The sequence below is a fragment of the Grus americana genome, chromosome 4 (genome assembly GCF_028858705.1).
Source record: "Grus americana isolate bGruAme1 chromosome 4, bGruAme1.mat, whole genome shotgun sequence".
Classification (NCBI taxonomy): domain Eukaryota; kingdom Metazoa; phylum Chordata; class Aves; order Gruiformes; family Gruidae; genus Grus; species Grus americana.
Genome location: NC_072855.1, coordinates 25,924,516 through 25,945,778, shown reverse-complemented (window position 1 = coordinate 25,945,778; position 21,263 = coordinate 25,924,516). Strand labels below are relative to the sequence as shown.

At 41.7% G+C, this 21,263-nt stretch overlaps 2 protein-coding genes across 5 annotated transcripts in view; both read right to left on the bottom strand.

Moving 5' to 3' along the window:
• Positions 1-20,623, bottom strand: part of CHRNA9 (cholinergic receptor nicotinic alpha 9 subunit) — a 60,629-nt gene extending 40,006 nt beyond the window's left edge. The window contains exon 1 of the mRNA XM_054824116.1: positions 20,550-20,623. The gene's annotated coding sequence lies outside the window, so the exon portion shown is untranslated. The remainder of the gene's footprint in view (positions 1-20,549) is intronic.
• Positions 4,134-20,658, bottom strand: RHOH (ras homolog family member H). 4 transcript variants are annotated; one of them, XM_054824113.1, is made up of 3 exons: positions 20,550-20,658; positions 7,819-7,926; positions 4,134-7,505 (listed from the first exon to the last, which is right to left on the bottom strand). In XM_054824113.1, the coding sequence occupies exon 3, from the start codon at positions 7,276-7,278 to the stop codon at positions 6,703-6,705; it is 576 nt and encodes a 191-aa protein (XP_054680088.1). In that variant the 5' UTR covers positions 7,279-7,505; positions 7,819-7,926; positions 20,550-20,658; the 3' UTR covers positions 4,134-6,702. The 4 variants fall into 4 exon arrangements, with proteins under 4 accessions (XP_054680088.1, XP_054680087.1, XP_054680090.1 ...); XM_054824112.1 differs by lacking the exon at positions 7,819-7,926 and having other exon boundaries at positions 20,550-20,653; XM_054824115.1 differs by lacking the exons at positions 7,819-7,926; positions 20,550-20,658 and adding an exon at positions 15,826-15,965.
• Positions 20,659-21,263: the final 605 nt, after the last annotated feature.

The window sequence follows — 21,263 nt, the reverse complement described above, 5'->3', positions numbered from 1 at the left end:
TCATCCTCCTGCCATTCACCAGCCAGCCACGGAGAGCAGGCTCAGGCAGGGTGAATCCATTTGAGTCAAGCTGATCCTGAACGGTTTGGTTACACCAGCAATCACTTCGGAGTTGTGTATGGAAAAGTTACTTGTGCAGGCTTACATAGGCCTGGTCTGGAGCCTGGTTAAATTTAAAAGCTCCCCGTTGACCTGACCTGGCTTTGGCCAAGCTCTGTGTGATGGGAGAGGGATAAAACAGCAGCGTTCATTGTCTAAGCCAATGCCCTAATCATGAGCCATGCCTGCAGCTCTGGTTTAGTTGGACAATAATTCTATGACGGTCGAGATACCAACACAAATTCCACATACTACATGATAATTTAAAATATATGTATATATTTTAATGCCCAAGATCCATTAGAAGTCCCAAACTAGCCTCTTATGAAATCCTGTGACCTTTAACTGTTACTCAGATGCGTGCTGTGTTGAACACTGTGTCATTCACAGCAGGATGGCGCTGACACTGGCTTTTAAACAGCAGATCTGGTGTCACGGTGGCAGATGAATGCAAGTGTTTAGTCAAGGGAATAGCCAGAAAGTCACTTAGCATTTTATACATTAAAAAAACAGAGTTTTCTCAGAAAGAGAAAATTCAGCGGTTGCTTCTGTGTTACGAGAGGTTTGGCATATAAGACACGTAAGTCTCCCTCCAGTTGCTTCTACATATTTAACTCATCTGCCAAGTTGAGGAGTATCAGTCTTGGTTCTCTCCCTTCATGCCCTGGAGCTGGCTGTGCGCCTTCGGCCACCACAGCCCTGCCTGTGGCTAGTGGACACACTCAACCACATCTGGCATAGTTGGCATTTGCAAGGGATCTTGATTTTCAAAGCAAAGCCTGCTCCTTTGAAAATCTCACCCTTTTGTGGCACCTGAACAGCAGGAGCATTTTTGGAAGGCAGCCCAGGGGGTGGGGGGAGACACCAGGGTCTCGGCACGAGAGCTGCCCCGAGTCAGCTCGTGTCCTCCGAGGCACGGCCGGGCGCTGCTGGGGCGCCCGCAGGAGCCAGCGCCTGCCGGAGGCTTCTTGGAAATGCTGCAGACGCGGGTGAGCGAGCACCTCACGCCGTGCGGAGGCATCGGTCGTCGTTTCCTTCCTCTTTTCCAGAGACAGAAACAACCACCACCATACACGGGCCTGTGCCCTTCTACCCCGCCCCTGCATGAATCATACTGGCGGCTGCCCAAGGTGAGAGGAGTAATGACAGAAATCCCCTGGCCAGCCCTGTGGAGGGCGGTTTTGAAAGACCTGAGACAGGCACATCGCTCATTCACCTCTTCGTAACCAGAAAGGCAGCAACAGCTATTATTTCATTTGCCAATAACTAATTCAGGGCTTTTGCAGCTGATCCCTGCGAGGCTGGAGGCCGGCTCCCCGTGCTCAGGAAGGGATGTGCCACAGGTTTTGGCTCGGTGCTTTGAGACACACACATCCCACCCCCCCCTTCCCCGAAGTGCAGCAGCTGGAGCCCAGCAAAGCTGAAATGCACCCTCCGGCCCGTGCCACCAGCACAACAGAGTCTGCAGAAACCAGGCCTGGGGAATGACTTAGAGAAACACCGATTTTAGAAATGGTACGCAAAATAAATGTGCTACTGCAAGAGCACCTGCAGGTGACAGAAGTCTGGCTGAGGTAGAGCCAGCTCTGTTTGCAGAGCAGAGCAATTCCCTGTGATGCCTTGGTAAGGGAGAGCCCCAAGGAGCTTAAAAACTGCTTAAAAACCTGTCCTCCTTAAAACCCTTTTCCCCAGTGCTGCCTGGAGGTGATGCTCTCCTTCTGCCTCCCCAGCAACACAGACCACGCTGGCACACAGCAGCTGTGTGGTCACATCGTGATGGAGCGGGAGTTCCAGGGCAGGGGAAAGGCCACCATAGCTATAGTTAAGCAGTTACAGCAATAGAAACATCTAGATGTTGTTTTCTCCCTGAATTTTGTTTTCAACAGCTGGCTGCTCAGAGCATGATGTGAAGGGTGCGCAGGTCAGCTAGGACAGGTACACAGTAATAACTGGTCAGGATTTTTTGCGCTTACAGCTGTGAAGGAAATCTCCGAGACATAAAATATGTTTCCTCACATCCATTACTGTTATTTCTAACAAGGGAGTTTGGCTAACCCGACTGTGCTCATATCTGGCTTTTTTCAGAGGCTGAACTGACTTTTAATTAAGTCAAGGTAGTTAACTTGCTTACAAAGGCAAGAGCAGACAAGCCGTTACCATGTTCTGAAATGAAGCTTTTTATTCTTTGTATATTAACCTGAGCCCTGTGTAGCACAGGCATTAGGAGAAAGTACTAAAAGGCATGAATTGCCCCATTTATTTGAAATTATTTTAATGGCTGTATTCACTCGAATGCAGGAAAGGCTGAGATGTCAGAGTGCCGACATTTCTTTTTTCTTCCTGTCTGATCCCTGTGGTGATTTATTTCATTGTGGTGCCGTGTATAAAAAGACTGCTTTAAATGCATTTTCTTTATCAATACGAGCATTAGCTAGTATGTGTTCAGACACCTTAGCAATCCCAGAGTACCCACAAAAATTACACAAATGTTTGCAAACTGTTAATTGCAAATATCAGGCAAAACAGTATCGATTATATCTAACAAGCTTGAGTAACTTCCCATATGAAAAATTGGGGGGGAGGGGGAAGATTAGAAACATTTTTATTATTTATTCTTAGAATATATTTATATTGTGTGCTACAGAGCAAGTAAGTATAAAAAGGCTGGTAAATCTGCATTTTAAATAATGTAACATATACTCACCACATTTTGCAAATTACCAAAGGAAAATACTTTTTTTTTTCTGCTAAAAGAATAGTTTCTGATTTAAATCACAATTGCATATCTACTCAACTTTTTATCCTGCTTGCAGAATTCAGTAAAACAATTAGTGACCCAAAATGACTTTTTCTGTTAAAAACAGAAGTCAGACGCTGACAAAAATAACAGTGCTATTGCTGTTCTCCTTTTAAGTTCCAAGTACTTTCTCTTTTTTTTTTAAAAAAACTTTTAACCCATTTTAATAGCAAGTGAAAGTAAAATGAGCAATGGAGTAACAAACTTAAAGGGGTCAGTTTGAGAAGATAGAAAGGGAATATTTGGGCAAGGTCTCTTCCCTTAGCTGAACAGCTCGACCCGACTAAAGCGAAGCTACACGTTGTTTTGGTCTCTCCCCCGCCTGCTGTTTTTCAGACCAAAGAAGTTGAAAGTTAACGTGTGTGCCCAGCTGTTGTTTGAATGTATTTTGAATATTAGAGCCAGATTTTTAACACCGAGCCGTACTCAGGGACCCTGTTGCCCAAGTAACGCCAGCAAAACCGCCCTAGTAGGGTTTCACGGGAGGCCTCAGCAGTTCCTCGCTGGTCACACCATGTGCAGCGGGGCTGCAGTTGTACAAACCCCATCCCAATAAACCACTCGGCCGAATCTTCTGCCGAGTTCTGCTGTGTCCAGATTTCACTCTCTGCATTCGAGGTGCCACACTTTCTCAGCACATCAGTTCTATAGCTCAGGGAAAGCTGCATAATTAGACACTACAATAATGTGCTTCACAGTTTGTTCCCAGTGAAAAGTGCCTTTTAGCTTTGAGAGTCTGAAAATAACCAGGCTGTGAAAATTGGAACAGGGGGTTTTTTCACATAGAACCAAACCAAAATCCCCCTGTTACTTCGTCCTCTCTCCAATTTGATTTTAAAATTCAGCCAGCTTTTGGCGGCCTCATGCTTTGCACTGGCTCTAGGATGCACAATCATGAATATGTCAAATCATCTCTAAATTCCTTGTGCACCCATCCCATATCGTCAGCTCAGGCAGCTCAGGGAAGCCTATCCGCTTTGCTTCACTGAATTGCAAGCAAACCTTGAATTCTTCATTTTGTAATACACCACCTCGCGAAGCAAATGCGGATGAGATGGGGGTTTCACTTATGGTGTGATTCTGGAGCACATCTTCATCTGGCTTTGTGTGATACAACAACTTTCTGGAGCCTTCTGGTCCCTGAATCCAGCATCCCGTGGCAGACACCACAACACAGCATCCTGGCCTAGCCATTACTGCTCTTCAACGCATAAAAACAGCAGCATGAACAGTTGTAAATAAAGCTTAACCCACGGAGAAAAAAGACCATTTAATAGAACATGCTGGCAAAAATATGTCTGAAAAAAAGTTGAAATCAGGTATTAAATCCGTTAGTGCTGTGGGGACCATAACAATTATAACAGATCTGAAGATTCACAACATGACATTTTGCATGTGATCTTTAATGTTCAAACAGTAACAATGGCTACTTTTAAATTAGGGTTACAAAACCCAAAACTTTCAGTGAAGAGGCATTGCGAGAGTTGAGATGTAGAAACTTTTCTTCTAAAAGCCAAAAGGTTTTTAACCAAGGACTGCAAATACCTAGCCACTTGTGTAACTCTGCGTAAGGGTCACGCTGTTCAGGTTCTTTTACAAACATGTCAGTTTTAGTGTTTCAAGGGGCAAAGGGTTTGCAATCAACATTTGAAGAGAAGGAGAAGTAGGAAAAAGAAGAGCACAGGCAAGATGGGCATTGATGGGAGCCCTTGTCTTGTGTGCTTGGGTGCAGAAGCTTGCAAAGATTTAAAGCTGATATGAAAACCTCACGTGAGACCAGTATGTTTTTATGACCAGAAGCCTCCCTTACAATCAGGTTGATGAGTGGTAAATATTCACCAGCCTGGGAGATGGTGAGACCATCACAACCTCAAGTGTCCTGTGCACCACTGCTATTCAAGGTGCCCGCAATGCAAATACTTGCTCATCTATATCACAGGTGAGATCAACTCTGGGATTCATAGGAGGGGAATGATTTAATTTGGAATTTGTCTTTATAGTGAAGCTCAGAGATAGAACAGAGTATGAAGAACAGCACCCAACTAGTTTTTCAGGGACAAACTATAGATAGATGAGGTCTGAGCTATAGCTTATTTGCTTGGTAGGGTAACTGCTGACGTCCCACCTTGGATTTCAATCAGACAAGCCACTGCATCCATTCCTGCTGAAACACCTGAGTCTGGGTTCAGTCAAAACAGACACAGGTCATTCTCTCGGGATCCGCAGGGAGAAAGAATCATCTTTTATGGCACCATGCTATACGCCCCTCAGAGGTCAGTCCTAAGTGAGCAGAAGGACAGGAAAAGGGAGAAAAAAAATATCTTGCTGCACTAAGAAATCCCCCAGGGGATTCCCTCTATGGGCAGCAGAAACCTTGGGATGAGACAGATCTGCAAAACCTGAGAGATGGTGTGGGGCAAAGGGGACAAATAACTTGAGGAGGAGGGGAACACCACAACTCACGAGGAATGTACAGCATTACGTGTTGACCCCACTCCGTCTTCTAGCAGAGTTCTTTTATACGCCTGGAGTTTCTACCTCCTTAGTCTGGCTTTCTGTGCAGGAGGGTAACTTGGCCCGAGTAGGTATGTTAGGATTTGACTCTTAGTCTTGCCAGGCTGCCCAGGATGCGAAGCCTGTTTCAGTCTCATTTTGATACAACCCAGGCAGTTATACTTAGTATGCAAACTCAAAAAAAAAAAATTAAAAAAGTTATTTAGCCATTTTAACTACGCACATTCAACATTGCCAGGTACTTTTTTTTTTTACTATAGTAGGTGACTGGTTTCACCAAAACCACTGTTTTGAAAATAAGTGTACTAAAAATATGTGAGAATTTTAGTGCTCATGAAAAAATACCTTTTATCTCTGGAGACTGAAATCTTTTTCCTCCAGAATTAACAGCAGGGACAAGAGAGGTGATGATAGCACAGATTCATCTCTGCCACCCCAACCACATGTCTAAACCAGTCCTAACTGCAAGGCAGCCCTTCTGGGGTTGTAACCAGGTGAGGTCTAGGAAGAATCAGGTTAGTTTCTTCCTGGTTCATCCCATCTTTGACCACATTGCTGAGGAACAAGACTAAGATAACAAAATAAACCTCACAAAGCCACAGGACAGCTGTCCAATGCCACTAAGTTTTGATCACTCCTATGCTGGATGTACTGGATTTGATTACTGTTACACAGCAACTTGGGCATGTCTAAGAAGTGCTAGGCTTGCCTGCTGGCCATTTATTATATGGATAGGACAATTAGCTTCTGTGGTTGGCTAAAGGAAGAACCTCCAAAATATGAAAACAAACTGTCAGGATTTTATAACAACATATACAATAGTCTTTTAAATAGAATACACAGTGGTCAGATTTTATACACTAAGTTCTTAAAGTAAAAAAACTCCACATGGACAGATATGTGAAGAGATGGGGGTTGATCCAGGCAGAAGTTAGTCATTAAATAAATGCAGACAAACCAACAACTGGGGAACATCAACAGAAACAACAACAAAATCAGCACAGCTATTATCTGCAGATCTCCAGGCTAGGCCCACTTCAGCCCAGACCAGCAAAGTCCAAACACAGGCTTGTGAATAAGGGCATGTACCTGCACCTTTTGTTTTTCAGGATAGGACCCATGTGTGTTGAGGGGGAGCAGATCAGATAGAGTGCACATCTGTCTCACCAGGGGCACCTGCACTGCGGTCCTGCCAGGAGTCCTCCTTTGATTCACCTCCCATTCCCTCTGCTGCAGTATCTTTGTGTGAAGACAGAAAGAATGAACGTGGGCAAAACCACTGCTGACTGTCCTCAAAAGATCTTGCACTCGTTAATGGAGAAGAGCTTCCGCCTGTTCTGCCTTTTGGCTTGATTGACTGCTGTCCGCACGGCATACTCAAACACCTGCTGCACCCCGCGGTTGCTGAGGGCAGAGCACTCCAAATAGCCTTTGGCTCGCACGTCCTGGGCGAGCCGCTTCCCATCTATCGGGCTGATGCAGGAGGAACGGTAAGGTCCCGTGTCGCGCTGGTCAGTCTGAGTAGCCACTACCAAAACAGGGATGCGAGGCAAATGGCTGCGGATCTCGCCGATCCATTTATTCCTCAGGTTCAGAAAGGAATTGTGGTTTGCCACCGAGTAGCACATTAATACCACATCTGCCTGTTGGTATGAGAGGGGGCGAATGCCTTTGAAGGCATCACTGCCAGATGTGTCCCAAAGACCTAGGCTAATCTGTACACCATCCATGAAGACATCCACTCCAGTATTTTCATATACAGTGGGTCTGTAGTCATCTGGAAAAGTTTCGGAGGTGAAACGTACCAAGAGAGATGTTTTCCCCACTGCAGAGTCTCCCACCAGGACACACTTGATTGAATCCAGCATTTTATTAACGTCCAGGGCCAAGAGCACAGTCTCTGCGCAGCAGAAGTGGGATAGAGGGATGCAGTAGTCTCAGAGGCTTTCTAGATAACTTCCATTTGGTGAGAAAACATCCAAATTTCTTTACTTCTCAAGACTTGATTGTGTCACTTGAGTCTAAAATCCCCTTTTCTCCCACACGGCTCTGTGGTGCTGTCGGTTTTAATTCTTCAGTAAGTCAAATGATGTTTCTGGAAGAGTAAAATTAAAATGTAACATTTATAACCCACAGAGAACAGGCCATTCTTCATCAAGATAAAGATGCCTGGACATGTCTTTGGACTGCCATGGGAAGTACCCCACATCAAGGACGCTGAACTTTGCCGTTCCCTCCCAGCCAGCTGCATGTGCAACAGCTATTCATGTAAATAACCTCCTTGCTGCTCCACGGGGACTAACAGTCATATCACCTCTGCCATTCTCCACTGACACCAACTATTTTTTCCCTCCAATTGCCTAAAAAACCAACAAAATAATTTTAACTTTGTTATAACTGCTACTAACCTGCATTAGTGAGACATTTCCTGCCTCTGACTTTCACCAAGACTGACAGAATCCTGAATCCCTCTCAACCGATCAGTTCAGATTCGCTTGAAAATGTTCCCATGCTCTCTAGAGGTTGTCAAGAGAAAAAAAGCCCTTCACTAACCAATGTGACTATTTAAGCAATTTTATAATGAACAGTAACACAGAACCACTTGTGACAATGAGGAAGCAAAGACTTCAGGTGTGAATCACAAGCAACATGAACCTTAACAGTTTCAAAAGCAAAGAAGGATTCACAGCAAAAACACAGAAAAGTTTGATTTTTTTTCTTACAAATCACTTTCAACAAACAAGAAGCACAAGCCAAAGAAAGCCACACCACCAGCGCTTGCCCCAGTCAAACAATTTCATTTGAAAGGGATACAGCTGCCCTGACATTTACTCTGGGGTAAAACTGAACTGAGAGTACCTCTTCAGCGTATGTAATTGCTTTTGAGCTCCTGCCAGCATTCAGTCAAATTTTCCTATTTTGAAAGTGTTTGCCTCTTCCCCACTAGCTATGTGCAAGATTCACTGCTCACACAGGGCGGCACACAAGATGCTATGAAAATCACTAACTGCAAAACTGAAGGCAAATGAGTTCCGCTCAACAAAAGTAATTAAAAAAGTATCACTGCATAATTTCAGTCTTGTGTATGCTACACAAATAATGTACTTCTGTCTCCATATATGAAGAGAGAAGTCACGGCTTAAGGTTATTCACACAGAACCGAATGACAGCCACAAAAAGCGTATACCCTATGTTACCATCACATTCTCCAGTTTTACTACCTTACACACACACACCCCCCCGCCCCTTTCTAGTACACCCAAAGCTTTGGCTTACTCCACAAAGGGGAAAAACAAAGGAAAAGACGAGAAAAGTGCTAGACGAGCTTAGAGAGAACATTTTACAGGCACTGATGACTGCTACTGGCAAGTGCTCTGCTTTCATTTTGTAGTGAGGCAGTGCCCTACCTCCTCTCGTGCTGCTGGCACACCTGCATCTCTCCTACCCGGTGCACTGGCCGAAAGAAGATGTCTCAGCAGCTTGGCCAGAGCATGTTGTTTTATAGAGGCAGCACCAAACCTGCGGGGCAGTCCTCGTACGTACTTCAGTTACCGGTAATTAGGGGAGTCATTGCAACAGACAGCGCTTCCTGGTCTGCCAGCACGACCGCGCTCTCGCCATCTCAGCTGACTTCTAGGAAGTGGGATGGAGGCTGAGGCCGCTTCACAGCATTCCTGGCTGCCAGGAAACAAGCTGCTCCATGAATCTAAGTTTTGGTGGCAGCAGTTGGAAATTTGCTTTTAAAGATTCAGTAGGTCTAACTCCACTGTCTCACCTTCTCCATGCCCCAAACAAGATCTCAAGGGAATTAAACAAGACATTTACAAAATACATCTATGAAAAATTTGACAAGTATATGCAGGATACACAGTCCAATTACTTAAATGCATCATCATCTTTCCTTCAGGGTATTCAACTTCAAAATTGTGTCAGCAGTACAGTTTGAAAACAACACAATTCACCACAAGCCAGTAGCGTATGATTCAGACAAAGCTGCCTACTCCCAGGAGAAAGTTAGCATGTACCAAGTCTCCTTTTCTTTGGTGCAAGCAGTCCTTAATGCCTTCAGGCTCATTATTTTGTATATATATGAATGTGGGGGAAAATAAGAATGTCCGAAGCATGATTTTTGCTATTTCATAAATAGCAGAACAGAGAAAGTCAGAAAAAAGAATTGTTCTGGTACTCAGCTTGTTGATTACCAGGTCTGATTGTGTTGGCTAGTTTGAAAGTATATAAATGATTAAAGACTGAAGAAGATATTAAAGACTAGTGAATATGGCTAGTCAACAAACACAATGACAAAAGCTGAAATATTCCACCATGACAATGTGGAATTGTTTTCAAAGCAAATTACACTGTTCTACAATCCATCAATGAATAAAAATGAACAGTATATAGCAAGGTTCATATTCTGGTCCTGTGGACAGATTGCCATCGGTGTCCTGATCTTGCTTTTGTTCACAGCCATTTGGAGTTCATGTGCTTCCGTATATAGTTGGGACTACATATGTGCATATTGAAGATACATTTTTAATTATGCACATAGCCTATCCTTGACGCAGCCTCAGGATAAGGGTAGTATTAGTGTATTAAAATAATTCCTCAAGTTCACCTCAATTAATGGAAAACTTGTAGATTAAATATCAACAGAAAACAATGTTCTTTAAAGGACAGACCACAACTGGGCACTTCTACACCTCAGTACACAACCAGTTGTGGAAATATTTGCAAAAGCTTTGGTTCCTTCCTCTCATATTATATACTACAGTTTTGGTCCGACAGCACAGCATGCTACACCCGTTAAAAGTCTGCACAAAATCTTCCGATCACAGATGGTTGAGTCTAAGCTGCTGACGGATTTTTTTTTTTTCCCCAACCATTTGGTTTTCCAAATTTTACTAACTTTATCAAGTCCATTTTGGATCTGGAATTCCAGATATAAACCTGTATCTTCTTTTACACTACTTTGGTTTATGCTTTCATCACTCATAACAATAGAAGATTTTATTTGAATAATAAGCTGAGAGCTTTTATAATATTATTAAGTATAAGAATTTATGTCTAATTCTGATGTGGTCATTCTGAATAGTGACCTTTAATAAACTTTGAGATTAACCTCAAAGAAAATTCTTGCTGTTTTAGATAGAGCACTGTTTTTTCAACTGTATCATATTGTCTACATAACTAATGCAACATTTATTTTCTTTGCTTTCTATTTTTGTTCTGTCTTTGGAATACAGAACCTTGTCACCGGCGTGTGGTTATAGAGCCCTCGGACTTCACTGACAACGTGAGCACAAGAAGCCATAACAACACCCGCTCTCTGGGCACCGCCTGTCCTGCACCTCAGCAATCGCACGCAAGTAGATGCCTCACACTTGATCACTGCTAAATATGATACAGAGAAGGCCAGTGGTAACGCAGTGTGGTGAGAAGAGAAGCACAGCAGCACTAATCTAATCTGCTATTAGTTGAAACAATTCTACCAACAAAGGAAAGCAGGACTGCTTGTATCAGAAGAGGTAAGTTTATCAACTGAACCAAATGGGATTTTTATTTATGCCAGGAATGCCTCTGGCATCTAGTATAAGATCATTGTAAGCATGGCCCACTATGGCTAAACATCTGCAGGGGATGGACAGTGTCTTATGATAGGGGAAAATGAAAAGAGTCAGGAACTCCTAATTTCAAAGCCTATCTTGGATATTGATAGTGCACCCTCGGGTAGGCTGGGATTTGGAGGGAATTAGCTCATACATAAACAAATCACGCAGACAAGACAACAGGCTTTTTAGATCAGGCAGTCACAAAATGCTTCACAAAGTTAAAGCAATTAACACGCTAACTATTATTGCCATTATCCGGTCCCTACCACAATTACATCTCAGTGCAGTTCCTGTTGATATCAGGATAAAAGCAGGCTAATTTTTCAGTTTGTGCACTGTGTACACTAGTTCTTGAAGAGACCTGACCTTGCAAGGAAATAAAAATATTTATACTAATAAAAAAAGTTGAAAACCACTGGAGGGACTTCCACTTGCTGTGCAATACCTGAATGCACATACTGTCTTTGCCTGCCCACATTACTCCTCTAAGTCCCACCTCACGCAGAGGTGGGGTCTGCAAAACAGTGCCTACGGTTCTTCTCTGTCGTGTTGATTGTAATCACTGCTCCTTCTAACTGCACCACAGACACATAAAAACTGTCTTTGCATCTTTTAGAGGGTCTTGAGGAGAGGAAGGGGACATGGAGACTACCCTCACTGACCAGAACAGCATCCAGCTTTACACCTTCACCTCCGTGGGTGCAGTGAGAACTGCAGGGCACGGATGGGGCCTCAGAACAACTCCAGTGAGCAGAAGAAGAGGGAGGAGGAGGAAGGCTGGCAGGAAAACAAGACAGGGCAGAGATGCCGTTGCCTGGTTAGGGGCAGCACCCAGAAGAAGCAGCAGGGAGACGATTGACCCCTGTGACAGAGACACTGCGGCCACTGTGGATCCAGTCTGGATGCTCAGCTAAATCACCAGGTTTCCAAGGTCATGCTACCTTGTTTTGAACTCCATGGGTGAGTTGTACTTGCTCCATTCAGATACAAACCTCCAGACTGCTGCAGTGGGCTTTGCTGCCACAGCACAGGGCTACTGAAACTAATACACCAGCTGTAGTCCGTCTGGAGACTGCAGCTGCGCTGCAAGCAAATGGCCCCTTGCTGCGAAGTTTCCTGTCATGCATTCATTAAGCTGATGCTCTGACATTTGCGTTAGCTGCCTCCTGGTTTTTAAACTCATTTTAAGACTATTTTGATCTATAGTATAATATGGCCCTGTCTTGCCAGTCTAGGAAACAGCCTCCCACTGTCTTGGACAGCATCAGTGTTTCAGTCCATAGTGACATTCAGTGGTGGCACCACCGCCATGAAGGAGAACTGGCTCACAGCCTGTACTTTGCAAGGTGCTGCATCTTTTCCCCAAATTACTCCACAAAAAAATCTGCATTCAACTCATTTACTTTCCAAGCTGGCTACCACAGGGGCCATCTTTATTCTCTGGCCCAAGAGCGAGATGGCAGGTTATTTGACTGGCAGAATGCTTTGGCTGTCTGGTATATTTATGATACTGACGGATTAACTGCCAGACTATCTCTCAATGTGTTTTTATATTTTAAAGAATTGAGAGGATGCCCAGAAGCTTGGATCAGAGCTTTATACAGATATTTTATCCTTAACAATCATACCTGCAATAGCTTCCTAAAGTTAGAAGAGCAAGCAACACGCAATGAACCCATATTTTCAAAGCCAGGATACCTTGTCATCTCAAAAACAATCTTCTTCCAGCATTTAAAAAAATTGCAGACATAACAACTTAGAAATTTTTCTTTCACTCCCTTATTCACAAAACTGAAATCCTGTTCCTGTTTTCAAATATCCAAGTTTTCTTTTGAAAAAATACAAAACTAAGTATTTTTTTTTAATTTATATTTGATGAAATTTAAAGAAAATGGACAACCACTTTCTTAGGAGCCTTTGCGAAAAATCACTTCTGGATCAAGACAACACCTGAAAATTTAAACCTGTTTCTTTCTTTGGCAGTTTTAACAACTGAAATAGAAGATAAGGATTTATGATCAAATATTCAGTCATCTTGCCAACTTTATTATTAGCAAGGGAACTCAAGTCGTCAGATTTAAAGGAAATTCACTCATATTGAGACTGGGGAATTTTGCTATAAAATAACAACAAATACAGACCAATGTTATTTACAAGATGAAATGAGACGTGAAGTCCTAGTAATGGGATGAAAGTTTTCCGTATAAGAAAATGTACATATTTATACACATGCTTACACACTGCACATACATATAAAGCTGTATAATGAGATATCTTAAATTTAAAAATGTTAATTTATTACTTTAGTAATAGTACCTATAATGAATATATATGCAATGGATAATGACATGTCTAAAGATCTATTTGATTTACTATAGTCACTGGGAAAATCTAATTAACTCTCATTTTAATTACCCAATTAGACAAAATAAATATTTATTTTATCTTCAAGAACCCTTTATCTGTGACTAATCACAGCTTGATTCAGCTACTTAGAAATTAATCATGAACACAAACGATTAGAACCACTCCAAAAATTAGCATAAAGTCTGTAAGACTCTCATGTATTGATCCAAGATCCTAAACTCAACAGAAGTCAATTAAATTTGGCAGTGCTAAGTACCTACTTCAAAATTCAAGCCATGAGTCTGAAGTCATTTTTCTCCACGTGTTTATGGCATGACATGGTAAATTACGGACTATGTGGAATTCATGGCACTATAGGGCATTTTCAAAAGTGACCCACTCTCAGTATAAATGTTGCATCCTCTCCAAACTAAAGTTTGAGTAAATCAAGTGTAGGAAAGTAACCTCGTCACAGAGGACCAGCTCATGTGCTGTTCTCAGTCTGATCCAATATCGTCCAAAGTCAACAGAAATGGAGCGGCATTTCATGCCCGAAGCATGGCGCGTGCCTTTGCACTTACCGAGCATTTCCCTTCTGCAAGATACTGGGTATGTCACCTTCCTTTCCCACCCTTCCTTGTGATAATTTTTCTTTTCTGCTCTTAAACAGAGAAGAAATTCTTCTTGAGCCTCACCACAGATACAGCCGTACATGGAACAGCTGGTGTGCAAATGTCACACGTGTGTATGTTCGAGCACAGAAGTTCGCCAACCATCTGTCCATCTGTGTTCCCTCATAGTCTCTGTTTTTGTACACACACACATACAGATACATATATATGTATATATATATTCACCATTGTCATAGAACTACTTTTGAGTCCAGATGGGGATACAGATAGGCTTGCAGATGAACATGGATAAAGCGCTTACGCGCTGACTATAGCACTATCACACATACCCATGAAAAGTCACTTTGTCTTTCAGAATGGACTCACAGTTAAAAAGCAAATTTCCACCCAAGTCTAACTGCATTGTAGGCAAACTGAAGGACTGATATCACAAAATACATGATATTTAAGTAATTGACTTCAATGAAACTACTGTGTGTGTAGAATTATTCACATGTGGAAATGTTTGCAGCTTTGGGCCCCAAACCACTTCAAATTTTTCATGCCACATCCTTTTTTAACACAGTTCACCTTTCTTGAAGTTTGAGACAAATCAAAAAGGCACTTAAATTTTTGTAGATTTTTTTTTACAGGTTTAACTCTTCAAAATCTCCCCAAACTTTTTTGGGTGACAAAATGTGAAGTACTCTTTTATTTACAACCTTCAACAATGATTGCGTTTTCTTTCCAGAAAGTGTAGTCCTTTCCAAATTTCTGTTTGGGGCTTTTTTTTTTTACCATCTGCAGATACAGGCATAATCGTCATGAAGTATCCATTTCCCTTTCATATACAACTAATCTTTTTTAGTTTTAAATAAGTGTTTGTAATTGCTTGCAGAATGATGGATTATTTGCTAGACTGGATCCATAGAATTGTATATGCATATATATGTACAAAAATATTGAAAATAAATCAATGTATATTTAAAAACAACTATTTCAATATTGAATCTATACATCCATGTACAAAAAATATGACATCCATGTGTTCACGCCTGTGTGTTTGTATGTCTATAGACATATATAGACATGTATATATATTGATATTCATTCATTTGCAGAATATTTGCTACAGATTGCTATATGAAACATGCATATTCAGGGCAAGATATCTTACTGTCATTTGAAATCTGCATACATATTTTGCATCAAAGAATGGATGCATTATTGAAATGACCATGGTCTTTAAATTATTTTAATTCTACATATAGGTACACATGTGTATTTGCATACACATGATCAGAAATGACTGCTGTGCTAAACCTGGATTTGCAATAACCTGAGTATATAACTGATAAATAATAGAGTCTTACACATACAAATAAATTACATAGTCACGCATTGTAAACAATTACATTTCGACTGTGTATGCAGCCCTTAAATTTTTTAGACACATCTTTACAATATGTTACAATGACTCCTTGTGAAGGAGATGCATGGGTTTATATTAAATCCCGCAGATGTGTAACATGGTAAAACGTTAAAACTAACAACCTGGCAACTCCACACATACACTTGCATGTGCAGGCAAAAGGGCTTCCTCTCTTTCAGGGCCTGTGTCGAGAGTCCACTGCAGTGGCAAGGGCCGACTAACGCATGTTTCGGCTCTAGCCTGGGGTAGGACTGCACTCCTCTCCCTTGTTTGCACAGTACCTGATCTTCTTCACTGGGTCCCTTAGACACTACCAGGTAATCAATATTAACAGCACAGCTAAAAGCTAATATATGAACGATACAGGTGATATAACTCACTCCTCAATGCTAAAAAGTCTTAAAAAAATTGTCCTACCATTTCTTCACTGCCCTCCGTGGATCCTTCACAAGATCTCCGAGGTTACTTACAGAGGTCTATTCGGTTTATAAAACTTTGCTCTGCTTTTATAAAATGCCTAACACAAAATAAGGAGACTCTCAAGCCCAGATCTTCCCCCCTCTAACCTCAGGGGGAGGAGAAGGAGGTTCTCCATGTTCATTAAGTTATGTATTTGCATAAGTTTGATTTCAGTGGGAGGTAAAGGTGGAGGAGGAAAATATTAGTTAGAACAGAATTAGCTTATGTTTGATGGAAGATTATTTTTGCATATTTTGTGATAAGAATAAACTGTGCTGAATGTACAGGTGTTTTGAGCAGCAAATAATGATGCTTCACTTGATCAAACAATTCACCATAATGATTTCTTGCTAAATCATAGTCTAGATTTCAGCCAGAGGGAAACTGCCATGTTTTTAAGTTCATTCTTAAATTTTGTGTGTGCACACAAGGACATTAAAATGTTAAAAATCTGAGGGCTTGCTTGGAAATAATTTCATTCACTTTGCAAATAGAAGGTGCAATACAAACCATACAATTATCATAACTTTTCCTGTATGTGTTGATTTAAGGCCTTTATCCTTTTGATTTGTTTTATAAATTAAAAAAGGAGTTGCCTTCCACAATCTATCCCACAACTCAATATTCATACACTGTACCCAGCATAAGGATAAATAAGAGTTAATATGTATTTACAGGATAGGTAGGAAAACATTTTTTCTCACTATGTAGCCTCCTTAGAATTCCTTAATTGTAGTAAATTAAATTAATCACAATAAATGGGCATGCGTACTTGCTTACATCAAATTGCCTACATCCTATGCATAATTATGATTAAAGCCCAATTTCAAATGAACACGCTGTCAAGATTTCTCCCCCCCCCCTCCCCCGGAATTAGCAGGTTATACCTGGCAGTTCAGATTTTACATTGATTTACACTAACCATATGCCAGAGCAGAATATATATTTCAGGGCCTGTTTTCCTTTACTTTTCTCCGATTCCAGAATAACCTTAATCTCTTGTCACTTTTACATAAAACATATAATACTGCAGACAGCACTGGGTCATATGGAATAGGTTAAGAGGAGAAAAGCCTCTCCTCTTTACCACCAAAAGTAATACATAAAATCCTTCTCACTCATTCCTCAGCTCAGTATTTTGAGAAGCTGTTTCAGATACTTAAAGCTGACATCTATTTGGCTTTCCGTTGGTTTAAAGATCATGCAAATCCCCACGCTACGGTAAATCTTAATGCAGAGTTTCTGTTTTTCAGTGGGAAGCATAGAAAGTTTTTCTTGATTTTTAGATTTGTTGCGTGAAAACGATCACACATATGAAAAGAGAGATATTTTAGGAGAGCTACATTTGAACATTATGAGAACATTTCCCAGGCTTTATTTTTGAATCCTGGTGGACTTGATTCAAACTCAGAGATATTTTACCCAATGGCTTTTAATCCAGAATTAAAACTCCATTAAAAGATACATGAATTTAAAAACCTGCATTTAAATCAATGGAAACAAAAAAATATTACATGAGTGATTTTTAAGACAGATGTTTTATAATATTTTTTTAATGAGAAAAACACGAGCACACAGATGATGAGAGGAAGTTAATAGATAATTCAGTATGTCATTAATTCAATAATTTTGAACTCTAAAGACTTTACCAGCTTTTAAGCACAGTCATTTAATGAAAAAAAAGGCAAGCTGCAAACTGTGTGTCCACTGACATGCCTATCAACAAAAGGAAAGAACAGTTCTCTTGCGAGAGTGAGACATTTCATATTTTTTCAATGACCATGTGCACCGGGGACGATCAAAACAGACCTCTAACTATGTAGGGGTCTTGGTCTCACACTTTTATATTAGGAAAGCCAGTCTCATCTGTAGTTTGACATAAACCAGGATAACCTACAAAAACAACTCACTGTCACTCATGAGGAAAAGAGATATCACCAGATGGTACAACAACCTCAAACCAAGCAAGTATCAGTTATTGAGACGGGTACTCCGTGCTCACAATTGTCTTTGACAAGCAGCATCGTGCACGGTATGTAACCACAGCCCTCCGTGTCAGCTTCTGCCAGGAGAGGTGTTTGTTCGCTTTCCGGCACATGATGGGTCTTTCCTATACGATAGGTCACCATGGCCCCCCATTGGGGAAACCCCCAAACCATACCAGAATCCTCGTGTGGTTTCCAGCATGTTCATACATTTTGTCAGGTAAAGACAAGCATGCCAACTTCAGCCCCACCCTCATCCCTTAGGAATTTATACTTCTCCTTGGCTTTTGTAACCAAAGACCAAATGCAATTCCTTGTGCAAAAGAAATACAACACAGACACAGCAGCAAGCGATTGTGCAGGGTGGGAAAGCTCAAAGAATCTGCAACAAACACAGGGCACTGCCACGAGCAGGGCACAAGCAACTATTCCCGTACCCGCCCTGCAGGGAACACGCGCACGCAGTAAGCGTTCAGACCATGTTCCTAGCTACCTTCTAGCTGCCGTGACAGCCGTGACAGCAATACTCCAGCACAGCCTACAGCAGAACGTGACTGCTGGGACTATTGCTCCCTGCTGCTTTGCTTGTTTTAGATCTGATACACCAAGGTTTTGTACCCGTGACTTCCAGCGCTCACGCCTACTGCTGCATTATGGAGGTTTTGCTGGCTCCAAATGTCTTCCCTTCCACTGTAGACTGACACTTTTGGTGGGTTAGGAAGGTTTTCCAGTTCTTCACTGACATAAGAATTGAAGCACAACTAAATTCTGCAACACGCATATAAAACTGTATTTGGTTTTGTGGAGAAGAGCTAATGGTAAGCTACAGCCCACAAATTTTGTTGATACATTGCTTTGTTGTATTTGTGTGATCCTGTCCACTACTTTAAAGCAGTAATGCTTTAATAGTGGGCTTGAGACAGCTGCAGCCAACTTCCTTTCTTAATTACTACACTGGGGTTATCCCAAGACATTTTTCAACTGTAAGCTGTGCTCATCGCATGGAATTTGTCTACTACTGATTTAATAAAACCACACACCGCCGGCCAAAAAGTGAGAACCTAATTTGGAAATGATGTTAAGCTGTGCAGCGTGATGCCTGAAATGTCACATCAAGACTTTGAAAAAGGCAAGTTTCACAGTTATTTCTTTTATTTCTTTTTGAACCATAATCAAAAGCATTATAAAAAATTCTGCAATTTTTTGTTGCATGGTCAATGACAAATTGAATTAATCAGTTGAACGGTGCATTCAGTAACATTCAACTGCTTCTTAATGAAAATTACAGAATCACAGCACCAACATTTTACCAAAAAAAAAAAACAAAACCCGGTGTTTTCTTTGAAAGAAGAGGTATTTTTCATTGGAAATCTTTTTCATTTAAAGCTCCTAACCCAGGTGCTGCTATGCATCTAGAGCTGCACAGCAAAAGCAAGAGGAGAAACAGCAGATTTTCATCTCCCTGCCTGGGTGTCCTCCTGGCTGGTTATCAGAAAGCGTCACTGAGAAAAGCTCCTCGGGAGCTTCCGCTCGTGCAGACCCGCTGCTCTACAAGACAAGCCAGAGGCGCACTCTGCAAGACTGCCACCACAATTTCTGCTTGTTTCCTGTGTGCTCTGGGTATACTGCAAAGCATCCACTTACATCTTTAAGGATTTATACGGCTCACCCCTCACTGTACAAGAGATTGCCTCCTTGATATCACTGGTGCTGGCAGCTGTTACCAGCTGATGCGACTTTAGCATCAGTCTCTCAGTTGCTGTTTTATGCAGCAGGGATAGTGCTTTCATTTCATCCCCAAATTCACACTCCCAGTGGAGCAGCTGAGCCAGAATCTGTTAAGCTTCTACATATAAATATTTTCTTGAGAAAGCTGGTCACCGGGCTGGAAAAGTATTTTTAGTAACTTTCTGGAAGCATAGCTTCAACTTCATGGTTTTACTGTGCTGTGTGTAGTTACAGGCACTGTCCTCTGATACAGGCAATCATGTGAGACCTGATGCTCTTCTGCCATGAGACCATCTCACACTGCTTTGGCATGGCAAAATTCCCTTAAAATGGGATTAAATGACAGTAGTTTACAGCCACTTTGCCCTGCTGATGAACTATGAATTTGTGTCTTGCTATACGTGAAAATCAAGACTGTTTTTTAAATTCTAATTATTTGCTCTGGAATTTAGAAAGTACAGATTACTTATAAAAACGTAGATCCTCTATAAATACAAACCTACTATTTTTCCTGGTTTGCAGCATCTAATCTAGTGAATATAAAACTTGGTCTTATGCCCCACCAAGGCCTACTGTCTCAACATAGCACAGAGCAAGCGCATGTGGGGCTTTTCTACCCTGCGGTTGCTGCCCTAGTCTCAAACGTTGTATTCACATCAAGTCTATACCCACTTTTCTCTGGTAAATTGGACTTCACTTGTACGATACATCTTCAGACCTGTCACTGAAAAATGAGATTAAACCCCATTCTAAAGTCAAGTAAGTATACATGTATCATCTTTTCTACTGGAACATTTGTAAACTTGCACTGATCTAAATGGTGGGGTTTAGAAATGTGGAATACAAAGCAGCACAACACAATGCACAATCCCACCTTAATCTGACAGCAGCAGCAGACAGGCATGTACTGACACACAAAAATGCTGACAGATGTGCCTGCTAACAACTAACTAATCTCATTTTTCCTACCTTCTTCCTCTGCAAGTATTTTCTTCAGGATAAATCCCGTGTTAGAGCTGGCCTCCTCCAGATGCCACAGTCCCACTCCTGCCCCATCCACAGGTGGAAACACAACTGAAAGAAGAAGTTAGAAAATCTTAAAGCCACATTCATTTTTTTTTGCTGGGACCTGTGTCAGAGGGATGGTTCCGGTCTCTGTGTGCTCCCTCCTCATTCACCTTTTAGATTAACTACCGCTTATTGGCAATGTGACAAGACCATCCCACCGCTGCTGGAGCATTGTAAGATGCAGGTTGTGTAAGCACAATCTAGAAATGGGTGTGCACAGACATGCACATGCACATGCACACATACTGCTCTCTAAGGGGATCCCACACCGTGAGCACACCACAGTTGGCCCAGAAAGCCAAGGAGAAGAAGCTGTGGGGGTGAGATGAAAGCAAAGAGTTACAGCTGCAGCCATTTAGACAGCAAACAAAGCCCTTCCATCTCAGAAGGTGGCAGAGGCACTTGTTAGACCCAGCGGGGCCAGGCAGCCGCTGGAACCAAAGCCAGTGACAGACATGTTGGCAAATTAAAAATACTTTGAAACTCACTTTAGTCCTGAGAATTTCACCCAAATTTCATGTTTCTCAAATTCTCACAATAAAATCTTCACCTAAATTTGCTTGGGAACATTTAAGATGAAGCAGAATGGTTTCCTCATAGCCATGGTGTAGTTCA

Excerpts from the sequence above, each read along its gene's own strand:
- RHOH (XM_054824113.1), bottom strand. The coding sequence starts at position 7,278 with ATGCTGGATTCAATCAAGTGTGTCCTGGTGGGAGACTCTGCAGTGGGG.